At 47.4% G+C, this 23,728-nt stretch overlaps 1 protein-coding gene across 11 annotated transcripts in view; it reads left to right on the plus strand.

Moving 5' to 3' along the window:
* AKAP13 (A-kinase anchoring protein 13) overlaps positions 1–23,728 on the plus strand; it is a 1,375,395-nt gene that overhangs the window by 994,730 nt on the left and 356,937 nt on the right. For all 11 annotated transcript variants that reach the window (XM_086958098.1, XM_086958099.1, XM_086958104.1 and 8 more), the window contains one exon: positions 17,780–17,954. In XM_086958098.1, coding sequence (XP_086814224.1) covers positions 17,780–17,954 — 175 coding nt within the window. The remainder of the gene's footprint in view (positions 1–17,779; positions 17,955–23,728) is intronic.

The raw sequence follows: 23,728 nt of genomic DNA on the forward strand, positions 1-23,728 counted from the left end.
AAGACTGAACACAGACCTCTCCATGGCCCAACGTGTCCTGCAATCGTGGATGGGGCGTGTGGGGACTTGAGGGAACCCGGACATTGCAATTTTGGAAAGCTGCCTGCCGCTATTTGGCCCCCCTTGACTTGGTATTTACAGCGCACATTGTGGAACCCTGTCTTTGAAATCGTCAGGATACTGCATTCTGGGAGCTGTGGTCTCGGACCTGACTACAGCTGTATCCAATTAAGCAGGGTCAGCTGTGCTTCCTACACAGGAAGCACCGTAGAACTTTCAAGGAGGGAGAAGGCACCTTACCTGTTGTGAGCGGCGTCTGAGGAAGGCGGAAACGCCGAAATGCATCATGCTGCGCAACCTTCAATGAATAAAAGGCTCCCTCAACAATCCCTGCTGTGTCCTTTGATCACTGAGCACTGGGTGGTCTTTTCGTCATTTATTCCGCGTGCAGCCAGAAGAACGCGGTACTAGGACCCGCCCCTCCAAAGTGCCCTGCGAGCTGTCTGGCACCAAACTCTGCTGTATCAAGGTATTGAATACCCAGGACCTCCATGAGACCGGGACACACAGGGTGTTTCTGCCGGGTGCGGACCGTGAACTACACGGGGGAGAAGACTGAACACAGACCTCTCCATGGCCCAACGTGTCCTGCAATCGTGGATGGGGCGTGTGGGGACTTGAGGGAACCCGGACATTGCAATTTTGGAAAGCTGCCTGCCGCTATTTGGCCCCCCTTGACTTGGTATTTACAGCGCACATTGTGGAACCCTGTCTTTGAAATAGTCAGGATACTGCATTCTGGGAGCTGTGGTCTCGGACCTGACTACAGCTGTATCCAATTAAGCAGGGTCAGCTGTGCTTCCTACACAGGAAGCACCGTAGAACTTTCAAGGAGGGAGAAGGCACCTTACCTGTTGTGAGCGGCGTCTGAGGAAGGCGGAAACGCCGAAATGCATCATGCTGCGCAACCTTCAATGAATAAAAGGCTCCCTCAACAATCCCTGCTGTGTCCTTTGATCACTGAGCACTGGGTGGTCTTTTTGTCATTTATTCCGCGTGCAGCCAGAAGAACGCGGTAGTAGGACCCGCCCCTCCAAAGTGCCCTGGGAGCTGTCTGGCACCAAACTCTGCTGTATCAAGGTATTGAATACCCAGGACCTCCATGAGACCGGGACACACAGGGTGTTGCTGCCGGGTGCGGACCGTGAACTACACGGGGGAGAAGACTGAACACAGACCTCTCCATGGCCCAACGTGTCCTGCAATCGTGGATGGGGCGTGTGGGGACTTGAGGGAACCCGGACATTGCAATTTTGGAAAGCTGCCTGCCGCTATTTGGCCCCCCTTGACTTGGTATTTACAGCGCACATTGTGGAACCCTGTCTTTGAAATCGTCAGGATACTGCATTCTGGGAGCTGTGGTCTCGGACCTGACTACAGCTGTATCCAATTAAGCAGGGTCAGCTGTGCTTCCTACACAGGAAGCACCGTAGAACTTTCAAGGAGGGAGAAGGCACCTTACCTGTTGTGAGCGGCGTCTGAGGAAGGCGGAAACGCCGAAATGCATCATGCTGCGCAACCTTCAATGAATAAAAGGCTCCCTCAACAATCCCTGCTGTGTCCTTTGATCACTGAGCACTGGGTGGTCTTTTTGTCATTTATTCCGCGTGCAGCCAGAAGAACGCGGTACTAGGACCCGCCCCTCCAAAGTGCCCTGGGAGCTGTCTGGCACCAAACTCTGCTGTATCAAGGTATTGAATACCCAGGACCTCCATGAGACCGGGACACACAGGGTGTTTCTGCCGGGTGCGGACCGTGAACTACACGGGGGAGAAGACTGAACACAGACCTCTCCATGGCCCAACGTGTCCTGCAATCGTGGATGGGGCGTGTGGGGACTTGAGGGAACCCGGACATTGCAATTTTGGAAAGCTGCCTGCCGCTATTTGGCCCCCCTTGACTTGGTATTTACAGCGCACATTGTGGAACCCTGTCTTTGAAATCGTCAGGATACTGCATTCTGGGAGCTGTGGTCTCGGACCTGACTACAGCTGTATCCAATTAAGCAGGGTCAGCTGTGCTTCCTACACAGGAAGCACCGTAGAACTTTCAAGGAGGGAGAAGGCACCTTACCTGTTGTGAGCGGCGTCTGAGGAAGGCGGAAACGCCGAAATGCATCATGCTGCGCAACCTTCAATGAATAAAAGGCTCCCTCAACAATCCCTGCGGTGTCCTTTGATCACTGAGCACTGGGTGGTCTTTTCGTCATTTATTCCGCATGCAGCCAGAAGAACGCGGTACTAGGACCCGCCCCTCCAAAGTGCCCTGGGAGCTGTCTGGCACCAAACTCTGCTGTATCAAGGTATTGAATACCCAGGACCTCCATGAGACCGGGACACACAGGGTGTTTCTGCCGGGTGCGGACCGTGAACTACACGGGGGAGAAGACTGAACACAGACCTCTCCATGGCCCAACGTGTCCTGCAATCGTGGATGGGGCGTGTGGGGACTTGAGGGAACCCGGACATTGCAATTTTGGAAAGCTGCCTGCCGCTATTTGGCCCCCCTTGACTTGGTATTTACAGCGCACATTGTGGAACCCTGTCTTTGAAATCGCCAGGATACTGCATTCTGGGAGCTGTGGTCTCGGACCTGACTACAGCTGTATCCAATTAAGCAGGGGCAGCTGTGCTTCCTACACAGGAAGCACCGTAGAACTTTCAAGGAGGGAGAAGGCACCTTACCTGTTGTGAGCGGCGTCTGAGGAAGGCGGAAATGCCGAAATGCATCATGCTGCGCAACCTTCAATGAATAAAAGGCTCCCTCAACAATCCCTGCTGTGTCCTTTGATCACTGAGCACTGGGTGGTCTTTTCGTCATATATATATATATATATATATATATATATATATATATATATTATATCAATCTCAGCTTTCTCTCGCCTGGAGCCCAAATCACGGATACCAACGGCGCAGAAGAAGAGAGGAGACCCAAGTGCAGGTGAGCAGTGATTTATTCAGTTGTGATGAAGGCGCACCTCAGCATAACGTTTCGGCCTTCACAGAGGCCTTGGTCACATGACGCATGCAAGGGAAAGGCCATATATATATAAAAATATATACATATATTTACATATATATATATATACATATATATATATACATATATTTACATATATATATATATACATATATATATATATATATATATACATATAATGTACAGATTACACTAAGCTTGGAAGAAAACCAAGAAGAAATTCTGGTGTGTGCATGTCGAGTTTGGTGCCATTTGGTCTAGCAGTGTTTTTTTGTAGCTCATTTAAAAACTGTTAGTGGGAGTACAAATGGAGTAACGATGTTTTCAGAGCCTCCGACTGCAGCATAATTTGTGGCAAACTTTCACGGATGGAACAGAACTGAAATTTATCTTTTTTTTTTGTGCTGCGGAGCCAAAGTTATTACCTAAACAAAGTGTGCCTTTCATGTGGAATAAGCCCTAAAAGCAAGACTACAGAGGCACTGTCGCCTTACCTCAAATGTGAAAAAAGTGCAGCTGTAGAAGTTTGACAGCAGTTGCTTTGGTTAGAGTTGATGGTGAATGACAACTCGGTTGCTGGGAAATTGAAAGGAAAATTCCATGTTCAGATTTTCTCGATTTACCTAAAATGAACCAAATTACGAAACACAGGACTCCTTGCCGATTAAATAAACGTAAAAAGGTTTAATTAGCGCGGTGGGGATAGCTGCCAATGTTTCAGATTGTATGTGTGACATTTCCATAATTTCAGTGTAATTATTAGTGACATTTTAACAACTATAAGTGACACTTTCTTGCGAGCAAAATCAAGAAATGAAGACAAGGGAAACATAAATATCACAAATGTACACCTATTTGAGCAATGAGAAACTCTTAAGAACTTAAAACTGCTGCAAAGCACGAGAAATGGAAGGACACTAAGCAGAGGCAGACTACGTGACTGCAGTCAGAGAGCAGGCAGGCACTTCAGCTGCTCAGAAGATGATCTAACTGATCTGATCATTCATGACCGTGTGCTAGCCTAAAAAGCAAATGTTATAGCATATAAGTGAAACTAGGGGATTATACCATCACTCAGTCTCGGGCAATTACTATATTTGCGAGCCAGTCGAACTAGAGACGCAGCAACAGGCAGGCCATTTAGTAATATAAACATGAGCTGACCGTTGTATCCCACCTCTGAAAATAGTAGCTTAGCTCTCTCCCTTATTGAATTTGGAAGCCATCCTGAAAGTCACTCAGTAGATTGTTGATCTCCAAGTGGGCAGAAGATTTGCTAGAAAGTATCAGTATTTTGAAAGGCAGAATAGGACAGAAATGTGCTATGTCATTGATTGTTTTAGCACATAATGTGAAGGTAAATATCTGATTATCATTTAATTCTCGTTACTGTAGAGACTTAGAACGAGGCATATGCTTGCTTGCTACCTCCAAGTGGATTACGCCTTGATTCGATCAAACCTTTGTTGACATCTTGTCTTTTGTGTTTTGCAAGGCCCAGCCAGACTAGCTTTAGGCCAGTCATATCTCTCAATCAATGTGATAATACCTCTGCATCTATCTTCCCCTCTACAGTCCTTACTTGTGAAATTCCATCTCCTTCCTGCCGAACCTGTTCCCTAGTGGACGTCAAAAAATCCTCCCAATATGGCTGACAATAACCATCAGGCAGTAAAAAAGAGAGGAAGTGCTACCTCATATTCTGTCATTTTCTTTCTGGAATCCTGCACCCTAGTTGAGTCAGGTGAGTTAATGATGATGTTTTTATATGTATTATAAGAAAGAGACTATTAGTTATGGATTTTTCACCTTAGAATTACCCCCAGGTGTCGGGCTGGATCCAGAGCATTTTCTTCAGCAGTTTCCTTGTGCGTCAGTAGGTGGCGTCAGTTGACTCCGCGTTCGTCGTTGGCATCGTGATTGCCGGAATGATGTTGCGATATCTACTTAGAAGCCGCCCCTGCGCGCTGACGTCAGTTCTTTTTTTATACTGCGCCAGCCAGCGCAGATCCGGAGAGTGCGGTACCACGAGCCACTTTTTGACTAACTTTTTTCGACTTGTTGCTGACACCTTTTCGAGTCGTCTGACTCCTGGTGCACAGGGATGTCACATCGGCGGACCGGCTTCTAGCCTTGTGGCCCGAAGTCTTTGCGGGAGTGGTCCCAAAAGCTTCTGGAGGCACGGCAGTCGGCTCTGCACCGCTCGAGGTCTCGGTCGAGAGGGAGGTCGCAGGACCGGTCACAGAGCCATCAACAACACTCCTCGTCAAAATCTTCGTTCTTGGGTAAGTTAAAGCACAAAAAGAAGGCGAAGAAGCAACATCACTCTTAGCGTTTCCCGCCGGCTGAGGCGACGCGTGATGCGGAAGGTAGTCGTCCAGCTCCGCCTGTTGGGTCGACTCCGAGCTTCCCTCCCTTCCCGGGAGCCGGAACAGCCCCTGCCCAACTTCGTAGTTTTTACGAAGCCCTCCACTCCATCTTTGGGCAGCCCGACTTCGCCGGGGCGCCTTTGGGCCCTGCAGACTCGGCTGGGGGATCTAGGCCTTCGATAGCAGCGGCTTCGGTCCCTGTGCCGCAGGGCCCCCAGGGATCCAGGCCTGGATCTGGATCAGCGCCAGTTGACCTTTCCACACCTCCTCCGGCGCCACATCCATTGACGACACCTCCGCCCCCTTCGACGCCGGTTGTGTCCCCAACCGACGTCAATCCCAGCCTCCCCCTCGACGTGGACACCGACCGGACCGGCTTTGGCCAGTAATTTTGTACACCTGTTCTCCCCTGGTGTTCTCTATCGCCCGTAGTGGCTACCAGAGAAGGGTGTGGAGGAATGGGAGGGGTCTGTAGACCCTCTGGCAGACCAATTAGAAGAATCGGACTGGGGAGAGAAGTTGGGTGAGGCCAGTGGTATGGACTCTTCTCCAGACCTTGTCATGCTATCTCCCCCTATCGTGGCTGCGGAGGAGGGTGCCTCTTACGCCGTGGTGGTGCGTAGGGCGGCTGAGGCCTTGATCCTCGAGCTACCCACGTTGGCGGTTAGGAGTAATCCTGACCGAGGTGCTTTAACCGGCAGCGGCTTCTTTGGAGTCTCTGTTCCCGCTCAATGAGGCCCTCACGGACATCCTTTTGAGCACTTGGTCCAAGCCTAGCACAGGATGATTGCCCGATGCCACAGCCCGGCCACGGGCAACCCCATTTTCCTCTCCCAACACCCTACCCATGAGAGCTTGGTGTTCCAATCCTCAACTTCCAAGTGTGCATTCTCTACCACTCCACCTGTCCTGGAATCTAAGAAGCTGGACCACCTTTGAAAGAAAATGTTTTCTTCCACCAGCTTAGGACTGCGGTCAGTGAACACTGCGTGTCTCTTGGCCTGTTACTCCCATTCTGTGTGGGACACTGTCGTGCAGGTGCTGCCACAGTGCCCAGAGGAGGCTTGGGCCATGCTCTCCTGTGCAGCTGCCGAGGGAGAGACACAGCGAAGTTCGCCATTAGATGTGGACTGGACACGGCCGACTGGCTGGGCAGGACAATTTCAACGTCAGTAGCCCTGAGACCCTATGCCTGCCTGAGGTCCATTGGCTTTTCGGGTGATGTCCTATTGATTTATTTATTTATTTATGCGATTGTTTAGCGCGCAAATACCCTGGGGTGTCTCGGCGCTGAAGGTAACTCAAGAGTCGCTGAGGTGGGAGTCTACTGATTGAAAAGCCAAGTTTTAACTTGTTTCCGGAATGTCAGCAAGGAGGTGCTGATTTTAATGTGGAGGGGGAGGGTGTTCTACAATCTGGAAACCGCCACTATGAATCGTCTGTCTCCTCAGGCCACTTTTTTAGTACGGGGGATTGTGAGCAGATGGGCCGAGGATGAGCGTAGGGATCTTTTAGGAGTGTAAGTGCGCAATGCTTTTTTTAGGAACTCCGGCCCTGTATTGTTGATAGCTTTGTAAGCAATGCACAGAGCCTAGAATTTAGTACAGCTTCTGACCAGCAGCCAGTGCAATTGACGAATGATGGGGGATATTGAAGTGAACTTTGGGGTGCGGGTCAGAATTCTTGCTGCTGTGTTCTGGATTAGCTGCATTTTGTTAAGAACTTTCTCCTGAGCATTTAGTAGGAGTTCGTTGCAATAGTGCACCTTGGACAGCACCAAGGTACACATGAGAGTCTTGCCGGCGCTAGGCGGAAGAAAAGGCAGGAGCTTTCTAACCATTCTAAGGGTGTAAAATGAGGAAGAAACGACAGCATTCGCATGGTTGATGAACGACAGCTTGTCGTCAAACATTACCCCCAAGTTCCTAACCTTCCTGACAGGTGATGGAGGGGGGCCCAGATCGGTAGGCCACCAGATTGGGGACCATGAGGGGGTGAGACTGCCAAAGATCATGACCTCCGTTTTGTCGGAATTAAGTTTTAGGCAGTTATCTGCCATCCAAGAGCTGATGGCCTGCATTCCCTCTTGGAAGCCGGCAGCAATGGCTCCTCCATCGTTATTTACAGCCAGTACTAGTTGGGTATCCTCGGCGGACGAGGTTAGGGTTATCCCATGTGCTTTGATGACCCTGGCCAAGTCCAACACATAGATGTTAAATAAGGTCGGACTTAGTGAGGTCCTTGGAGTACTCCGCAGGGAAGAGTGAAAACGGGGGAAAAGTAGTCTCCAAGTTTGACTGACTGGGTGCGGTCAGATAGGAAGGAGGTCAGGAGGGATTTAGCTTTGTGATGGATGCCGATGGAGGATACACAGTCGTTCAAGATGGTGTGATCGACCGTGTCAAAGGCCGCTGACAAGACAATAGTATCAAGACTGCCGCGCCGCCTTGGTCGAGGATCATCCTAATTTTGTCTGATGCCTTAATGAGGGCCGTTTCTGTCCCGGGGCTTTTCCTAAATACAAATTGGGTGTCATCCAAGAGGTTGTCAATATATTGGGACAATTGAATGTTAATGATTTTTTCAAATATTTTAAATGGGAAGGGAAGGATTGCTATGGGTCTATAGCTTTTTGATTCTGCAGGATCGAGATTGTTTATTTTAGTAAGTGTTTGATGATGGCCTTTTTCCAGACAGATGGGTAGGAACCTGAGAGGAACATGGAGTTGCAGATGTTAGTAAGAGCAGGTCCTATTAAGTCTGAGATTGGTTTGAGGATGGAAGGAGGGCAAGGATCGAGGGGGGATCCTGATTTAATGGATGCAATTAGTTCTGCTATCGGCGAAGTTTGACTGTATTTGCAAAATGTGGTGGTGAGGGAGTTGGAGATTGTTTTGATTTGGGCAGTCAGTAGTGTCCTTGGTTGAGAAATTAGAGTATATATTGTTGACCTTTCCTTTGAAGAACTCTGCAAGGGAGTTGCAGAGAGCTTGAGAGGGTTCTGTAGTTGTACTCACCGGTGGGCAGGATAGTTTAGTTACTACCTGAACGAGTTGTCTAGAAGAGTTTTGAGCTGACTCTATTTGTGTGAGGTAGAATTTGCTTTTCTCTGTGATGAGAAGCATTTTGTAAGTAGCTAGCACATTTTTGTACGAAGTTTTGTCATTATTATTGTAGTGCTTGCGCCAGCGCCGTTCTAGGTTTCTGCATAGTTGCCTCTCAAGTCTGAGTGTTTCTGAGAACCAGGGGGCGGACGGGGAATTTCGGTTAGAGGAAATATTCTTGGATGGTGCTAGTGTGGAGAAGGCGTTGTGTAGCCAGCGAGAGTAGTTGTTCAGAGGCTATATGCGGATCAGTTGAGTCATCCGGTTGGGTGGATGAGAGGGTTGTCTGTCGGGCATGAGCATCAATGTTCTTCCAGGCTCGAAATTGAATGGGGGGACGAGTGGTGGCGTTTGGGGATTTGTGATTAGTGGACTGAATGGTGAACATTACTGCAACGTGATCTGTCCAAGTTAATGGGATAACTGCTGATAAAACAATGTGGCTGTTGCTGGTGAATAGGCCATCAAGGGTATGGCCGGCCTGGTGATTGGGTTCTGTAACTAGTTGTCGAAGACCTGCTGATAGGTCAGTGGTTAGGGCGAAGGAGTTTTTGTCATTGGGGGCTTCTAAGTGGAAATTAAAGTACCTAATCTGATGTAGTCCGGGGTTGCGGCAATTGGCTCTATTAAGCTGTTAAGGGCTGCAAGGAAGTCAGTCCGGGAACTCGGTGGACGATAAACAAGGGTTCCTTTTAAGGATTGAGTGTGTGAGAGCGTAATCGAGAAGGTTAATGCTTCGGCAGGTGAGAAGTCAATTGGTTTTATTTTAGTTATGTAATTTTCTCTATAAATAATTGCTAAGCCACCACCCTTTTTATTTGAGGGTCTGTCCTGTCTGACTACTTGATAGCCTTCAGGGGTGGCGATGCAGAAGTCTGGGTCGGATGCTTGGTCACCCCAAGTTTCAGTTATGAAGAGGAGATCAATATTGTGGCTAGTTTGTAGTTCAGAGATTTCAAATCTGTGTTTTGTAAGGGAACGTGTCCTTTGATGGCCGTCGCTTGTTTGGTGACAAAGCAGACAACGCGATAGAGCGCTTTAAGGACTCCAGGGTTATTGCTAGGTCCTTGGCCTGGCTTCTACCTCTCGCCCCATGCAGTCTGTTTTTCTCCCCTTTCGTGGCTACGGAAGGGATCCCCCGCAATGTTCCGTCTAGTGCCACAGGCGTGCGCAAGCTGTGCAGCCTCTGCGCAGCAGGTGAAGTGGGACCTACCATTGTGGGTCTTTGGGCCAGGAGGCGGGCAAGTCCACCAGCGGCCCCTCTGCAGCAGCCTCCAAGCCCTCCTAGTCTGACCTTTCAGGGCCACCAATTGCCAGGGGACGGCAGAATTCGCCATCACCTCCCCCTCTGGCTCAACATCACGTCAGACAGGTGGGTTTTGCAGATAGTCCGAAGTGGCTACTTACTCCACTTCGAGACTACCCCTCCATCCATGCCACCTCAATTCCATCACATTTCAGAGGATCATTTTCTCCGCCAGGAAGTTACGGCTCTCTTTGCCAAGGGAACCATCGAGCAAGTTCTTGCCCCAGAAATAGGTTGTGGTTGTTATTCCCACTACTTTCTGGTGCCCAAGATGGACAATGGCCTGCCTTCTATCGGCCACCGAAGAGAACGCGCAATGTCATCAGTTCTGCTTGTTGGAATTTCTAAAGCGGCACTCGCTAGTTGACTTTTTTCTTTGCAAGTGGAGTTCTGGTCTTCTATACGCCTTTCCGTATATACCACTTCTGGCCACAGTGCTGAAAAGATGAATCGTGACCGGGCTCCAGACTGTGCACGAAGAGTCTGGCACCCCAAGCTCTTGAACGTGGCCATCAATCATCCGATCAGACTGCCCCTTCGGGAGGATCTTCTGTTGCAGCAGCAGAGGACGGTTGGCCACCCGAACCTGTCCAGCCTCCATCTCTTTCCGTGGAGATTGAGTGGCAACAGTTGACAGCTTTCGATCTTCCTCCCGAAGTCTGTAAGGTTCTCATGGCAGCCAGGTGTCCCTCCACCAAAGCGGTATATGCCTGTAGATAGAACAAATTTGTGGCATGGTGCGCAGCAAAGGCTGAGGATCTCCTTTCTGCCACTCTTTCAGAGGTTCTCATCTTCATTCTTCCCTTGGCCCATCAGGGCTGTGTCTGGGCACTCTCAAAGGCTATCATTCGGCCATTTCAGCCTTTCTATGCCTTCCGGATCAACCTTCTCTTTTCAAGTCCACTATTGTAAATCCTTTCCTTAAGGGCATTAGTCACTTGTTTCCTTCTATTAATTTTGAATGCCCCAGTGGGACTTGAACTTGGCTCTGACCTATTTTATGTGCGCTTCTTTCGAGCCGCTGCATAACTGTCTTCTTAGACTTATGACACTCAAAACTGCCTTTTTGGTCTGCTTGCAGGTTGAGTGAGCTTCAGGCTTTCTTCCAAACCTCCTTACCTGGCTGTTCATCCAGACATGGTTACTAGGCCTTTTTTTCTTCCTAAAGTGGTTACCCCTTTCCATATCAGACAGACCATCACTTTGCCCATCTTCTTCCCGTATCCTTCTAAAGAGGAGGAGAGGCTCCACCACCTGGATCCAAAACGTGGGAATTCATTTTATTTGGATTGCACAAAACAATTCCGGGTGGAAGACCAGCTCTTTGTTGGCAACGTGGGCCCCAAGAAAGGTTGTGCCGTGCAAAAGCAGGCCATCTCTCGATGGGTTGTTCTTTGCATCAAAATCTAATATTCCTTAGTGAATGAGGAACCTCCAGTAGGGCTGCGCGCCCATTCCATCAGGGCGTCGGCAGTCACTACTGCTTTGGGACGTGGAGTTCCCCTTCATGACATCTGTGAGGCAGCCATGTGGGCTTCATTGCACAAATTCACCAAACATTACTGCCTGGACAACCAAGTCTGGAGAGACGGATTCTTTGGCCGTTTAGTTCTCCAGGATTTTCTGGTGTGAACTTAGTTTGCAGACCCGCCTCCGGGTTTGTCGCTGGGGTATCTATTCTAAGGTGTGGAATCCATAACTAATAGGCTCTTTCAGATGAACATGTTACTTGCCTTTTTTTTGTTAACAGAAAGGCTTGCTCCAGCAGACTTTATTGTTTGTGTTTTTACCCTTAACGCCTCTAATTAGCGAGTGGGACACATACCAATGGTGTTCCCCGGCCTGAGCTTGGTCCAGCAGCTTGGTTGGTAGGTAAGGTTTGGGACATGATTCCCTCTCAGTGCGAGTGCATATTATTGTTTACCCACCCCTATGCCCAATTTATTTGCTCAAAGCCTCACTCAGCGCAGAAAGATATGGGTCATTTTGCAACGTAGTTATGAGCATTCTTACAAGAATTCGGTTGCTTAGAAACTGACCACATACATGAAATGCATTTGGTTTCAACACGCATATAAATCAGATTGAAAGCATGGAGGAGATAGTAAAATAAGCCCTGGGTCGCTTTTCATGTGCGCCATCTCTTGCTGCAATTGAAGCTCTAATTGAAAGAGACACAGAGACAGATTTTAGGGCTAGAGAAGGCCCTCCACCTGCTAAAATACCTCACCTTTCTGAGTTTGCTGATTCTGATATGGATATGGAAGGACTAAGTTTAATCTGGGAGAGGAGCTCTGTGAGTTGTTACAGCATCGGAGAGTTAACATTGGACTGTCGGTCTCCGAGGCTGTGATGGGGAAAGATCATTTCTTTTCCCAGTATATGCGCCCTGAGCCTGATTCCCTTCCGCTGCCTGTGGCCGTTAAGCCAGTGTTGGATCATGAATGGAGGGATGTGGACAAGGCTTCTTTCTCTTGTTTTTTGGCCAGGCGCAACTCGATCGATACGTTTACAGAAGCCCTCCCTGCAGTTGCCAAGGGCGACAACCTTACGGCAGAGCTATCAACAGAGGCCCAGTTATGCCTGAGGATGCTTCACCTCCAGGCTCGATTGATCAAAATATGTAGGGTGCTGTGAAAAGAATGTATGCATCCTCAAATTCCCCTTTGAGGGTTAATACTTATACTGCAAATACAGTACAGTCTCTACTTAAGAATTTTGTTGTTTTGGTGTCCCTTATGGCAGATGGTTCTGACTGTTCTTCACTCCTGAGTTTGTTGGAGCAACAGGTCTGTTTTACTCTTGGATTTTTCATTTGACAATTTGTCTACTTCGGAGTCTGATTCTGGGGCAGTGGCAGGACTGCACCTATGGATGCGGTCCTGGAATTGCCTTTTGATGGTTGTTCACTCTTTGGCCAACAGTTGGAGGACATGATAAAGAACACTGTGGAAAATAAAAATGTGCTCACTCCAGTGAAATTATATCCTGAACGATGAGGTATTGGCTGCAAAATTGTTTTACCATAAGCAGCTGGAAAAGGTGTTTTACACCCCTTTCGAGATAGAGGTCATTACCGGGGGGGCCCGAACCTCAAATATTCTGGTCCATATCAGCTGAATGCTCAGTCTACCCTGGTCTATCAAACCCATGACGATCAGCCTCAGCTGCCAGTGGGTGGCCGGCTGTTCCTTTTCAAGGATTGCTGGACTCAGACTGTGGCAGTTCTATGGGCAGTCAATTTGGTGTCCTAAGTGCAATCCAGCCCCTCTGATCATTTTCAGCAATTTTACCCCTCTTCCTCACGACCTGCGAAGGTGTCAGGCTCTGTTGGAAGTGTTAGCTAAGAATGTGTTGTCTGGTTCCAACTCAAGAACAGGAAAGAATGTTATTCCATTCTATTTCTAGTGCAAAAATCCTCTGGAGACTTTCGTCCTGTGCTGGAGCTGAAGAGACTCAACAGATTCCGGGTGTATCAATCCTTCAAGATAACAGTGCTTCAGCATATGTTTACACTTCTGGCACAAAGATGTTTCCTGATATCCCTGTACATAAAGGATGCTTACTGGCACCTTCCCATTTTTCCTGCCCATCAGAAATACCTTTGATTTACTGTACCCCTCCAACATCTTCAATATCAGGTCCTCCCTTTTGGGCTTACATCGGCTCCAAGAGTCTTCACAAAGCTCTTGGCTCCGCTGGTGGGTATTCCTCATTGTCGAGGAATCCAAGTATACTCCTAGCTTGATGAATGACTGAGAAGTCTCACCTCCACCCAGTCCAGATCCTGCACTTCATAGGGACTCTGTTTTGGTTGGACAAGGGTGCAATACTCCTCTCTCACGACCGAGTCCAGAGACTGGTTTCTCATTTTAATGACTTACTGCAAAGGTCTCAAGCCTCAGCATGACTGTGGCTGCAGTGTCAGGGCCACCTGTCTTCAACATCATCCATAATCCCCTGGAGCCGTCTTTATCTGTACCCTTGGTTGCATCATATGTTGTGCCATTGGTATCATCTCTCTGAGAACTACGAAGCACTGATTCCTGTCACATCACTGGTTTGGGAGGATCTCCAATGGTGTCTCAATCTGTTGGAATTTGGCCAAAGGGCATCAGTTATGTCGGACCCTGCCCCCGTCTCCCCACATCCCCACCTCAATAGTTATATCAACAGATGCCAGAAAGCTGGTGTGGGCAGTGTTGGGATCCTCTACAGTTGATGCAGATGGTCACGAAAGGAGGCCCATTGTTCCTCTAACTTGAGGGAGTTAACTGTAGTCCGGAAGGCTCCAGTTGTCTTTAATCCTCAGATCAGTCGTCAAACAGTGCATTCATTCAGTCAACCAGCTAGTTATGGTGTGTATAAATAGTCCGGGAGGAATGGTTGTTCCCCTCTATCACCTGGCCAGAGAAATTTGCTCCTGGGCAGAGGCCAATCCACTATATCTTAAGGCAGTGTATTTTCTGGGGAGGGAGAATGGGCCTGCAGACCAGTTGAACCGGAGATTCCCCTCAACAGTGTCTCTCTGTTTATAGAACACAGTGTATCAGGAAATTTGTTCTAGGTTCGGTCACCCATGGCTGTCCAAAGATAATGCTCTACTGCCTTACTTCTGCTCTCTAATTTCCAGCAGGGCGGCTTAGGCAGGGAACGCATTCTCAGTGAAGCGATCTCAGGATCTACTTTATTGTTTTCCCCAGGTCCCACTCATTATTACAGAAGATCAGGGAGGGTCAGGCTCAGTTCCTACAAGTTGTTCCGAAGTGGTTTCTGAGGCAGTGGTTTCCATTTTTGGCAATGATGGCTACAACACCTCGTGGTTTTTCCCACTTGAATCATCCTCACTGAGTCAACCACAGCTGTCCCAGGCCTCTTTATCATATGAGTTGAGGGGTTTGGCAGCTGAGCGGGGAGCTCTTGTTGTCTAATGGTTGTGCCTTGGAAGTGGCCACTTCCATTCCGCAATCTCGTAAAACTGCAACAAGTAAGTCTTATAGTCGCCATTGGTTGAATTTTGAAAAATTGTGCCTAGACAAGGGTTTAGAGGCTTCTTTATGCAACTCTGTTAAAATTATGGATTTCCTGCAAGATGTTTTTCGTTTGGGTTAGTTAATATCCACTATTTAGGCTCATTGGGCGGCAATCCAAGCCTTTAGTGCGAGGTTACCGGGAAATTTCTCCATTGGCTTCACACCCATTGAGAGGCATTTTCTACAACCCTGGTGTACCACCCTGAGATCTCACTTTAGTTTTACTAGCTCTTACTCGTTCTCCATTTGAACCTCTAGAGTCAGTGTGTTTAAAGTTACTAACACAAAAAGTGGTGCTTTTAGTCCGTATCTGCTCAGGGCTTTAAGCAAGTGATCTGGGCGTTTTGCTGTCAGTATCCCCTTATATTTGTTTTTTTTTCAGAAAAAGCGGTTCTGCGTCTCCACTCTACTTTTTTGCCTAAACTTCCTTCCTGCTTTCATTATTCCTAGGATATTGTTCTTCCAGTATTCTTTCCAGAGCCCTCCTCGGCTGATGCTTTGAATTTGCTTAGAGCACTTTCCATCTATTTGCTTGAACTGCTCTATTTCGAAAGGTAGATGCTCTATTCATTACCTTTAGCTGACCTAATAGAGGAGCACATCCTCCAACATCAACCTTATCTAGACGGATCAAGTCCACCATATTTCGTTGTTATGAGTTGCTCCATAGTCCTCTCCCTGTTGTCATTGAAGGTAGATCAACTAGCGGGTTGTCAGCCTCCTTGGCTTCCTTTGGGGTGGTTCTCTGAGAGGCATCTGTTTTGCCGCAACATGGCAATCCCCTCACATTTTCCTCCACCATTACAGGGTTCAGTTGGGGCAAGTTTTTTCTACTTCTTTTGGTAATTGTGTTTTGTCATCTGTTTTAACATTGAAGTTGTAGGCGACTTGACTTGTTCACTGCTAATATTCTGTTAATATAAAAGATTTAATACTAAACATTGAAGTTTCTACAAGCTTATGACAAAGGTATTATTATTTTACCTGCATCTTTGAGATTTTGATGTTTATAGTTATAACCAAACCATTTTTGCTTGGGTGTTCTCTCGCAGGTAAGGACTGTAGAGGAGAAAATGGAGGAGGAGGTAATGCCTAGTTACTTACCGGTAATCGTCATTACTCTGAGCCAAAGTCTTCTTGATGTAGTCCTGTATTCTCGCCCTCCCTCTCCCCTTTCCCCAGAGAGTAGGATTGATTATGTCATCTTTTTTTATGCTGCTTGAAAATTGACAGGATGTGAGGTAGTACTTACTCCCTTTTCTACTGCCTCATGGTTAATGGCAGCCATATTAGGAGGAATTCTTTGACGTCAGCTAGGGAACAGGTTCTGCAGAGTGGAGGTTCAATCTCGCAGGTAAAGGTTTGTATCGGGGAAGACTTGGACTCGGAATAATGAAGATTACTGGTAAGTAACCAGGCATTCCTCTTATGGGAACAGTCAATGGAGCACCTTTGCACTTCTCTCACTAATCTAGTAGCTATCTAACATGACACCAAGTATCATTGGATCCCCAATAGGTTTCAGTATGAGGTTCTGTTGCTAGCAATTGCCTAAGGTTGGAAGTGAAGCTGTGGAAGTATAGAGTGATAGCTAAAGTAATGTATAACAGGCATCTCGTTGGTGTGTATACACAAAGCCACCCAGTAGGTACCTCATTTTCAAAGCTCCAAATGCAAAAGAAAATAGCAAGAGAAGTATCTGTCATCGTCACCACAGCATGCTTCTCTCTGGCAAACTTGTCACTTAAGTAAATGTCAAAGAACCACTGACATAACTTCCAGTTTCCTGACTTAATTTACAACACTAGTGCATGCACATTATCAGTTAGGGGAGGAGTCACTATACCTTGTGACTCAAAAGACTTCTTCAAAGAAAAACAAGTTGTACATGTCCGAGCCCAGCACTAGATGGAAGGAGTATGCATATCATGTGAATCTACAGCACTGCATGCCATAAACAGATGCTTTTTTTTTTTTACTTCATTGGATACCAATTAAGGGCTTAGAATACTGATTCAGCAGCACAAGTAGGCCGTCATTACATAGTAGAGAGCATGTCAATACAGAGAGGCAACTAAAAAACAACTGGAGCCCCCTCCCAGCCATCATGCATCGTTGTACTTTAAGGCATTGATATGCAAGACCATCCCTGCTATCCTGCTTCTTCCCAGACCCCGGGTACATGTGCATCCCCGCAGCCTACTCAAGCACAACCGTTGCGTCATCAGCTCTATTTCTGAGATGCGCGGCGAAGGGCGCCCATCTGTCTAATGGTCTGGATCTTGCTGGCATGAGATCCCAATATGTGTTGAGCTTCTTCCGGCATGTGTGTGTGCAGGCTTCCGTCCTCAATGCATTGCAACCCTGCTGTTTGCCAGTAACAGTAGCATCGCTGGCAGCCGGCAATATGCAACATGTATCTCCTCGACATATCCTACCAGGCAATTCACAGGGTGCGGTGACAGGTGGGCCTCCCAGATGCAGCTAATTGTATCACTTACCTTCCCCCAGATTTCCGCCATCCTCTGGCACTCCCAGGCCTAGTAAAGAAACGTGGCACCCTCCGATGAGCAGTGGCTGCAGGTCGAGGTGTCCCGCAGCCCCATTTTGTGTGACTGTAGTGGTGTGCAGTAAAATTTGTGGAGATATTTAAAATGTATCAATCGCAGCCTATGATGGGGAAAGGCGCTCCGTTTGCGCACAACAGTGTGCCATCGACAGATGCTTACAAGGTAAGTAACTTGTTCCTTTAAGAATCATCTTTCAGACATGTATTGAAAATCGTTTCAGTGAGATGTCTTTATCATGGTGTGAGTCTTTATTTAGGGCCTCAATTCAGCAAGATAACAATTTTCCTTTTCTATTTTATACTGTGGACTCATTAACTCTTTTCGAGGTTTTTAATTATTTGCTTTTCTTCAAAAGGAAAAAGAAAAGGACAAAGACAAGGCTAAGGAAAAAGAGAAGGATGCTAAGGAGAAAGAAAAAGATAAGAAGACATTAAATGGGCACCATTTCACCACCACCCCAATTGTGGGTCCAATGAATTGCCTCCACTGTATTAAAACCGTCACATGTAAAGATGCTTACCTATGCTCCAGTAAGTCCACTAACTTCTGTAAAACTGTCTGTTACTATCAAAACATGCTTACTTTAAGAGTGTTTGAAAACATTTGGGTTTTATTCATCAGTATTTCAAACATGTCTGCAATGAGCATATATTTGTGATTATCTACTACAGTGTAGTTTTGAAGTCCCTAAAAATTTGAATTTACAAGCAGCTTGACTAAAATATTTCAGTTTTTGGAATGTGATGATGTGACTTTGGTTACCTTAGGAAACATGAGCATCATTGTGTTACTAGATATTTTTTCAACTTCCAAATAAATGGCAAAACATGGCATGTAATGAAACCCTTAAGATGCAGACTCTACCAGCCTCTGAGAGAGGCTCTGGTGGTCATGGTCTCCAAGGTCGACAGAGATCCCCAATTATCAAGTTCGTACCGACCGATCTCCCTGTTAAATATAGATATACAAATCCTGAGTGGAATATTGCCGGGTCGGCTCTTGCCACATATGCCGTATCTAATACATCCTAACCAGACTAGGTTTATCCCTAAACATAGTACCACCCATAACCTGCATGGACTGGCTCACATATGGTACTCCCCTTCTCTGGACCGGGATGACCATGCTTTGGCTTTGTTGGACATAGAACAAGATTTTGATTCAGTGAACTGGTCCTACATATGGGAGGTGCTGCAAGTAAATAGTGTAGTAGGAGCGGATTTCCTTAAATGGATGCAATTGCTTTACACTGCCCTCATGCCAGAATACGAATGAGGAGTATCAAGAGCCTAGACACGGATACCAAATGTCGCTGCTCCTATTTGCAGCGGCGATGGAACCATTAGCAGTGACACTGAGGGAGAAGCCGAGTGTGTGGGGGATTTCATTGGGAGACCCTAATCATGTTGTTTCGATGTACGCGGACGACACTCTAGTGTACGTGCAGCAACCCGCTGAAGCGATTCCTATACTACTAGATACATTGCAGGGGTTCTGCGATCTTTCAGGATTAAAACCAAACCCCAGCAAAGTGAAATTACTCATGGTTGGACGGTTGGCCTTAAAGACGCGTGAGTTGCTGCCGAGGGTGGGACTCCAATTGATGGAGGATGTGCCCAGATATTTGGGCATTAAAGTGGCAGATACGCCTGAGAGGTACTTGAAGATTAACATAGGGAAGGTGATCAAGGGAATGCGGTAGTAGTGGAACACACTTTAACAGCAAAGGAAAAATATAAAAAAAATGGCAAAACATAAGTGAAGAGATCATATCCACGTCATGGCAGAGCTAGAAGTAAAATATGGTGCAATGGTTAGCTTGCTTCAGACTTTGAAAATTATGTCCTTATTGGTAATTACTGTTGAAATATGTTGGGTCTGTTTTTCTAGATGATACTTTTTCCTTAGAATTAGCCTTCGTCATTTGCTCCTTTCATTGTGAGTTTTCACAATGATAAGCATTTGAGAAAGGTTTTTATCAGTTAAGTTACTGTGTTTATGTTCTTCCTGTCCCAGCCAAATTTTGTATTCAGAGATCAAGATATGAATGCCTCTTCAGTCTCCATATGTTTAATGTGATGGCCAAATTGAATAATTCTGGAGAAGGTAACTATTAAAAGTAAGCATTTGAAATACTTCTTCATCCTAGGTTTCAATCAATCAATCAATCAAAGCATTTATATAGCGCACTACTCACCCAGAGGGTCTCAAGGCGCTGGGGGAGGGGGGTCCGCTACTGCTCGAACAGCCAGGTCTTGAGTTGCTTCCTGAAGGCGAGATGATCCTGGGTCAGGCGGAGGTGGGTCGGGAGGGAGTTCCAAGTCTTGGCGGCGAGGTAGGAGAAGGACCGTCCCCCTGTGGTGGCTCTTTGGATGCGGGGGACGGCGGCGAGGGCGTGGCCGGTCGATCGAAGCTGGCGTTTGGGAGTGTAGAAGTTGAGGCGGCTGTTGAGGTATCCTGGGCCTTGGTTGTGTAGGGCTTTGTCTGCGTGGGTGAGGAGACGGAAGGTGATTCTCTTGTTGACCGGGAGCCAGTGCAGGTCTCTCAGGTGTCCGCAGATGTGGCTGTGGCGGGGGATTTCCAGGATGAGTCGTGCTGAGGCGTTCTGGATCCGCTGGAGTCTCTTCTGGAGTTTGGCGGTGGTTCCGGCGTAGAGGGAGTTGCCGTAGTCCAGACGGCTGGTGACGAGGGCCTGGGTGACGGTCTTCCTGGTCTCGGTGGGGATCCACCGGAAGATCTTACGTAGCATGCGCAGGATGTTGAAGCACGACGAGGAGACGGCGTTGACTTGTCTGGTCATGGAGAGGGAGGAGTCCAGGATGAAGCCCAGGTTGCGTGCCTGGTCTGTTGGTTTGGGTGCGTTTCCTAGGGCGGGGGGCCACCAGGAGTCGTCCCAGGCGGAGGGTGAAGATCCCAGAATGAGGACTTCCGTCTTGTCCGAGTTCAGTTTCAGGCAGCTGTTCCTCATCCATTCGGCTACCTCTTTCATCCCTTCGTGTAGGTTGGCTCTGGCGGTGGCGGGGTCGTTGATGAGGGAGAGGATCAGCTGGGTGTCGTCGGCGTAGGAGATGATGTTGAGGTTGTGCTGGCGTGCAATGTCTGCGAGGGGGCTCATGTAGACATTGAAGAGGGTTGGACTGAGCGAGGAGCCTTGAGGAACGCCGCAGATGACTTCGGTGGCTTCTGATCTGAACGGGGGAGGTGGACTCTCTGTGTCCTTCCGGCGAGGAAGGAGATGATCCACTCCAGTGCCTTCTCCTGGATTCCGACGTTGCTGAGGCGCTGCACTAGTGTACGGTGGCAGACAGTGTCGAAGGCCGCGGAGAGGTCTAGGAGGATGAGGGCTGCTGTTTCTCCGTTGTCAAGCAGGGCTCGGATGTCATTGGTGGCTGCGATCAGGGCGGTCTCGGTGCTGTGGTTGGCCCGGAAGCCAGACTGCGAGAGGTCGAGGGATCCGTTTGTCTCGAGGAAGGCGACCAGCTGCTTGTTGACGGTCTTCTCAATGACTTTTGCAGGGAACGGGAGCAGCAAGATGGGGCGGTAGTTCTTGAGGTCGGTGGGGTCGGCTGATGGCTTCTTAAGTAGAGCGCTGAGTTTGGCGTGCTTCCAGCTCTCCGGGAAGGTGGCGGTGTCGAGGGAGGTGTTGATGATGTCCCGCAGGTGGGGTGCGATGACGGCGTCGGCCTTGTTGAAGACGTGGTGAGGGCAGGGGTCGGTCGGAGATCCGGAGTGGATGGAGTTCATTGTGCGGACGGTGTCTTCGGTGCTGATCGGGGTCCAGGAGCGGAGGGTGGTGGTGGTGGTTTCTACTTCTCCCACCCCATCGTAAATCCTGCCACCTATTAGCAGGCCCAAAAAATTCTCCTAAAAGTAGTTGTCTCTCTTTACATTCTGAGAGTACTCAGACATCTTGGTCTTGATGTGGAAAGTCTCTCTCTCTCTCGGATTCAAGCTCTCCCCGCTGATACATTGCTGATGCTTGTTTGAGAGTAGCTCAATCAATCAATAATAGGCATGTTTTTTGGCAGGGCGGGTGTTGAGCAGGATGCATCTGAGGAAGTTTGGGTTCTTCGGTGGGTGGGTTAGAGGGCCGGCTGCTGGTGAAGCTGCAGTTCCGGCAGGAGAAGGGTCCTTGGGTGCGCTAAGGGGCAGCCAGGCAGCAGGTGCGTGATCGCCCGGCATTGAGTGCGTGGAGGGTGCTGGGGTAGTAGCAGAGGCGGTCTTTGCAGAGGCGGTTGTTGTGGCGTTCGCTGGGGACAGGGGTCCGGAAACTGGGCGCGGTGCAGGCACGAATGGGCGCAGACGGTCTTGCTAGCTATTTGCCCTTGTCCTATATTTATTATTCATTCCCTTTTGTCCATTCGTTTAAATGTTGTCAGTGTACCCTAGTTTTTATATATTGTTTATGGGGTATAATAAACGAAACTGAAGCGAAGGATTGTATCAAAGCGTAGGATTTCAACATTGTTTGAAATTTGTGTGCACTTTAAGTGTGACATCTTGTACAGGGTAATTAAAGCTTTAAATATGCACTTAACACCGTTTCCAATCCATTTGCAATACAACTGAGAAAAACAAAGTGAACATGGCATTTAGTCCCCGGTTATCAGCCAAGCCAAATTTTTAATATAATTATCAAAAACACTGTTTACGGGTGTGTGCTTTAGTCATTGTCTTTCGGTAGTCATTCCTGAGCTAAAGAAAACTATTTTTTTAATTTTTAAACTCAGACCAAATAGAGGCAATTGTGTTCTTTTTTTATTTAGACTTCCCAAAGTTAAAATGTAAGATGAGGTCGTTAAAATAACTTTGATAGTGTTGTCTTTAAAGGAAGTGGAACGTTTTATCATGGAAAACCTTGAAGTGCCTTTTCCCTTTGTGTACTCCGGAAAGGAGATTTCCTTAATCCTAACACTTAGCATCCTGCAAGTGTGGTGCAGCATACACTGAGCATGCAAAAATTATTTTGTTTAGGATTTATGAAGACTTATTTTGTTGATCAGGAAATATGACTTCCTTTTCAGCATTTCTAAAATTACTTTGGAAAGAATGTTTGTTAGTAGTTTTCACCGTTTTTACACTCCGAACGGTAAAAAGCATGAATTGTTCGAGAGTAGTATATGATGATATTATACCTCCGTGTGGCACAAAATACCATTGTGGAAGAAAATCCGTGCCTTCGCGCCTACTTGTAGCCTAAACATGTTTATTGAAGCAAAGATATATAAAATATTAACCCTCGGTGAGACAGTGGTTTGCCGCTCGCGGTAATGAACAACAATGCTAACTAACCCTCCCCACAGTTTAATCGTTTTCATACATTTTCAACTCATAAGCAGACATGGAAAAGGTGCACGTGTCAGAAACGTAAACAGCTAACAGTGGGAGTTTCAGCAGATGTTCGCCTTTTCTCAAGAGAAGGCCGAAGAAGATCTTGAAAAGACACTTATACTAAACATTTCTCAGACGCTGAGCTCCTCATTTATGACTCTTCCCTTACAAGTGCCAACAAGAAAAGAAGGCTGCGCACATCAGAAGCATGAAGACAGCACGGGCCTAAGCATAATATTGGCAAATAAAATGTCTACGACTAAACAACATGGCTCTATTATTAAATGTATATTCATCTGCACAAATCTTTGAAAAAGACAAAACGGGTTCACAGCAGAATTTTCCGTGCCCAAATCTATAGGCCGCTTTTATGCTAATACCAAATTCCTTTTCTGTAGACTCTGCCTCAAATTAAGTTTAAGGAATGTATTTTTCCTTTTTTCCTTGAAATATTAACGGGAGGAAAATGCACATATTTCACTTTCAAGGCCAACTTGAGCATTCCCGACAATAGAGGGGGAGATGTCGGACGTGGAGCTGGCTTAACTAAAAAGAATATTGTGCGAAGCGTGTGCAGGAAGCGTGGCGTCGGTCGCGATGGGCATCCAGAAAAAAAAAAAAAAAAAAAAATACCATCTCTCAAAGCAGGTGCCTGAGTTAAAAGAACATTGCGCTCGTGAAGCGTGTGCCACGAGGCAAGTGCTCAATTACATTGAAGCATGGAAGCCGTGAATCAGGTGGCACACTATGTGGTAAGTGCTGCTCTGAATGTAAAAAAAAAAAAAAGAACCAAAAACACGTAATCTAATGGCACAAGTGGAAGAGGACAAAGTCTGGGGGCAATCCGTGGGAGTCAAAAATTGAGAAAAAGGTGAGACAAGCAGGAACCATTATCCAATTAGAAACAACGTTTTTTAAAGGGCACAGACAAAAGCTAGTAGGAACCTGGAGGTGGGCTGTAAGCCATAGACTG

Source organism: Lissotriton vulgaris, chromosome 2_1, assembly GCF_964263255.1.
Source record: "Lissotriton vulgaris chromosome 2_1, aLisVul1.2, whole genome shotgun sequence".
NCBI lineage: Eukaryota > Metazoa > Chordata > Amphibia > Caudata > Salamandridae > Lissotriton > Lissotriton vulgaris.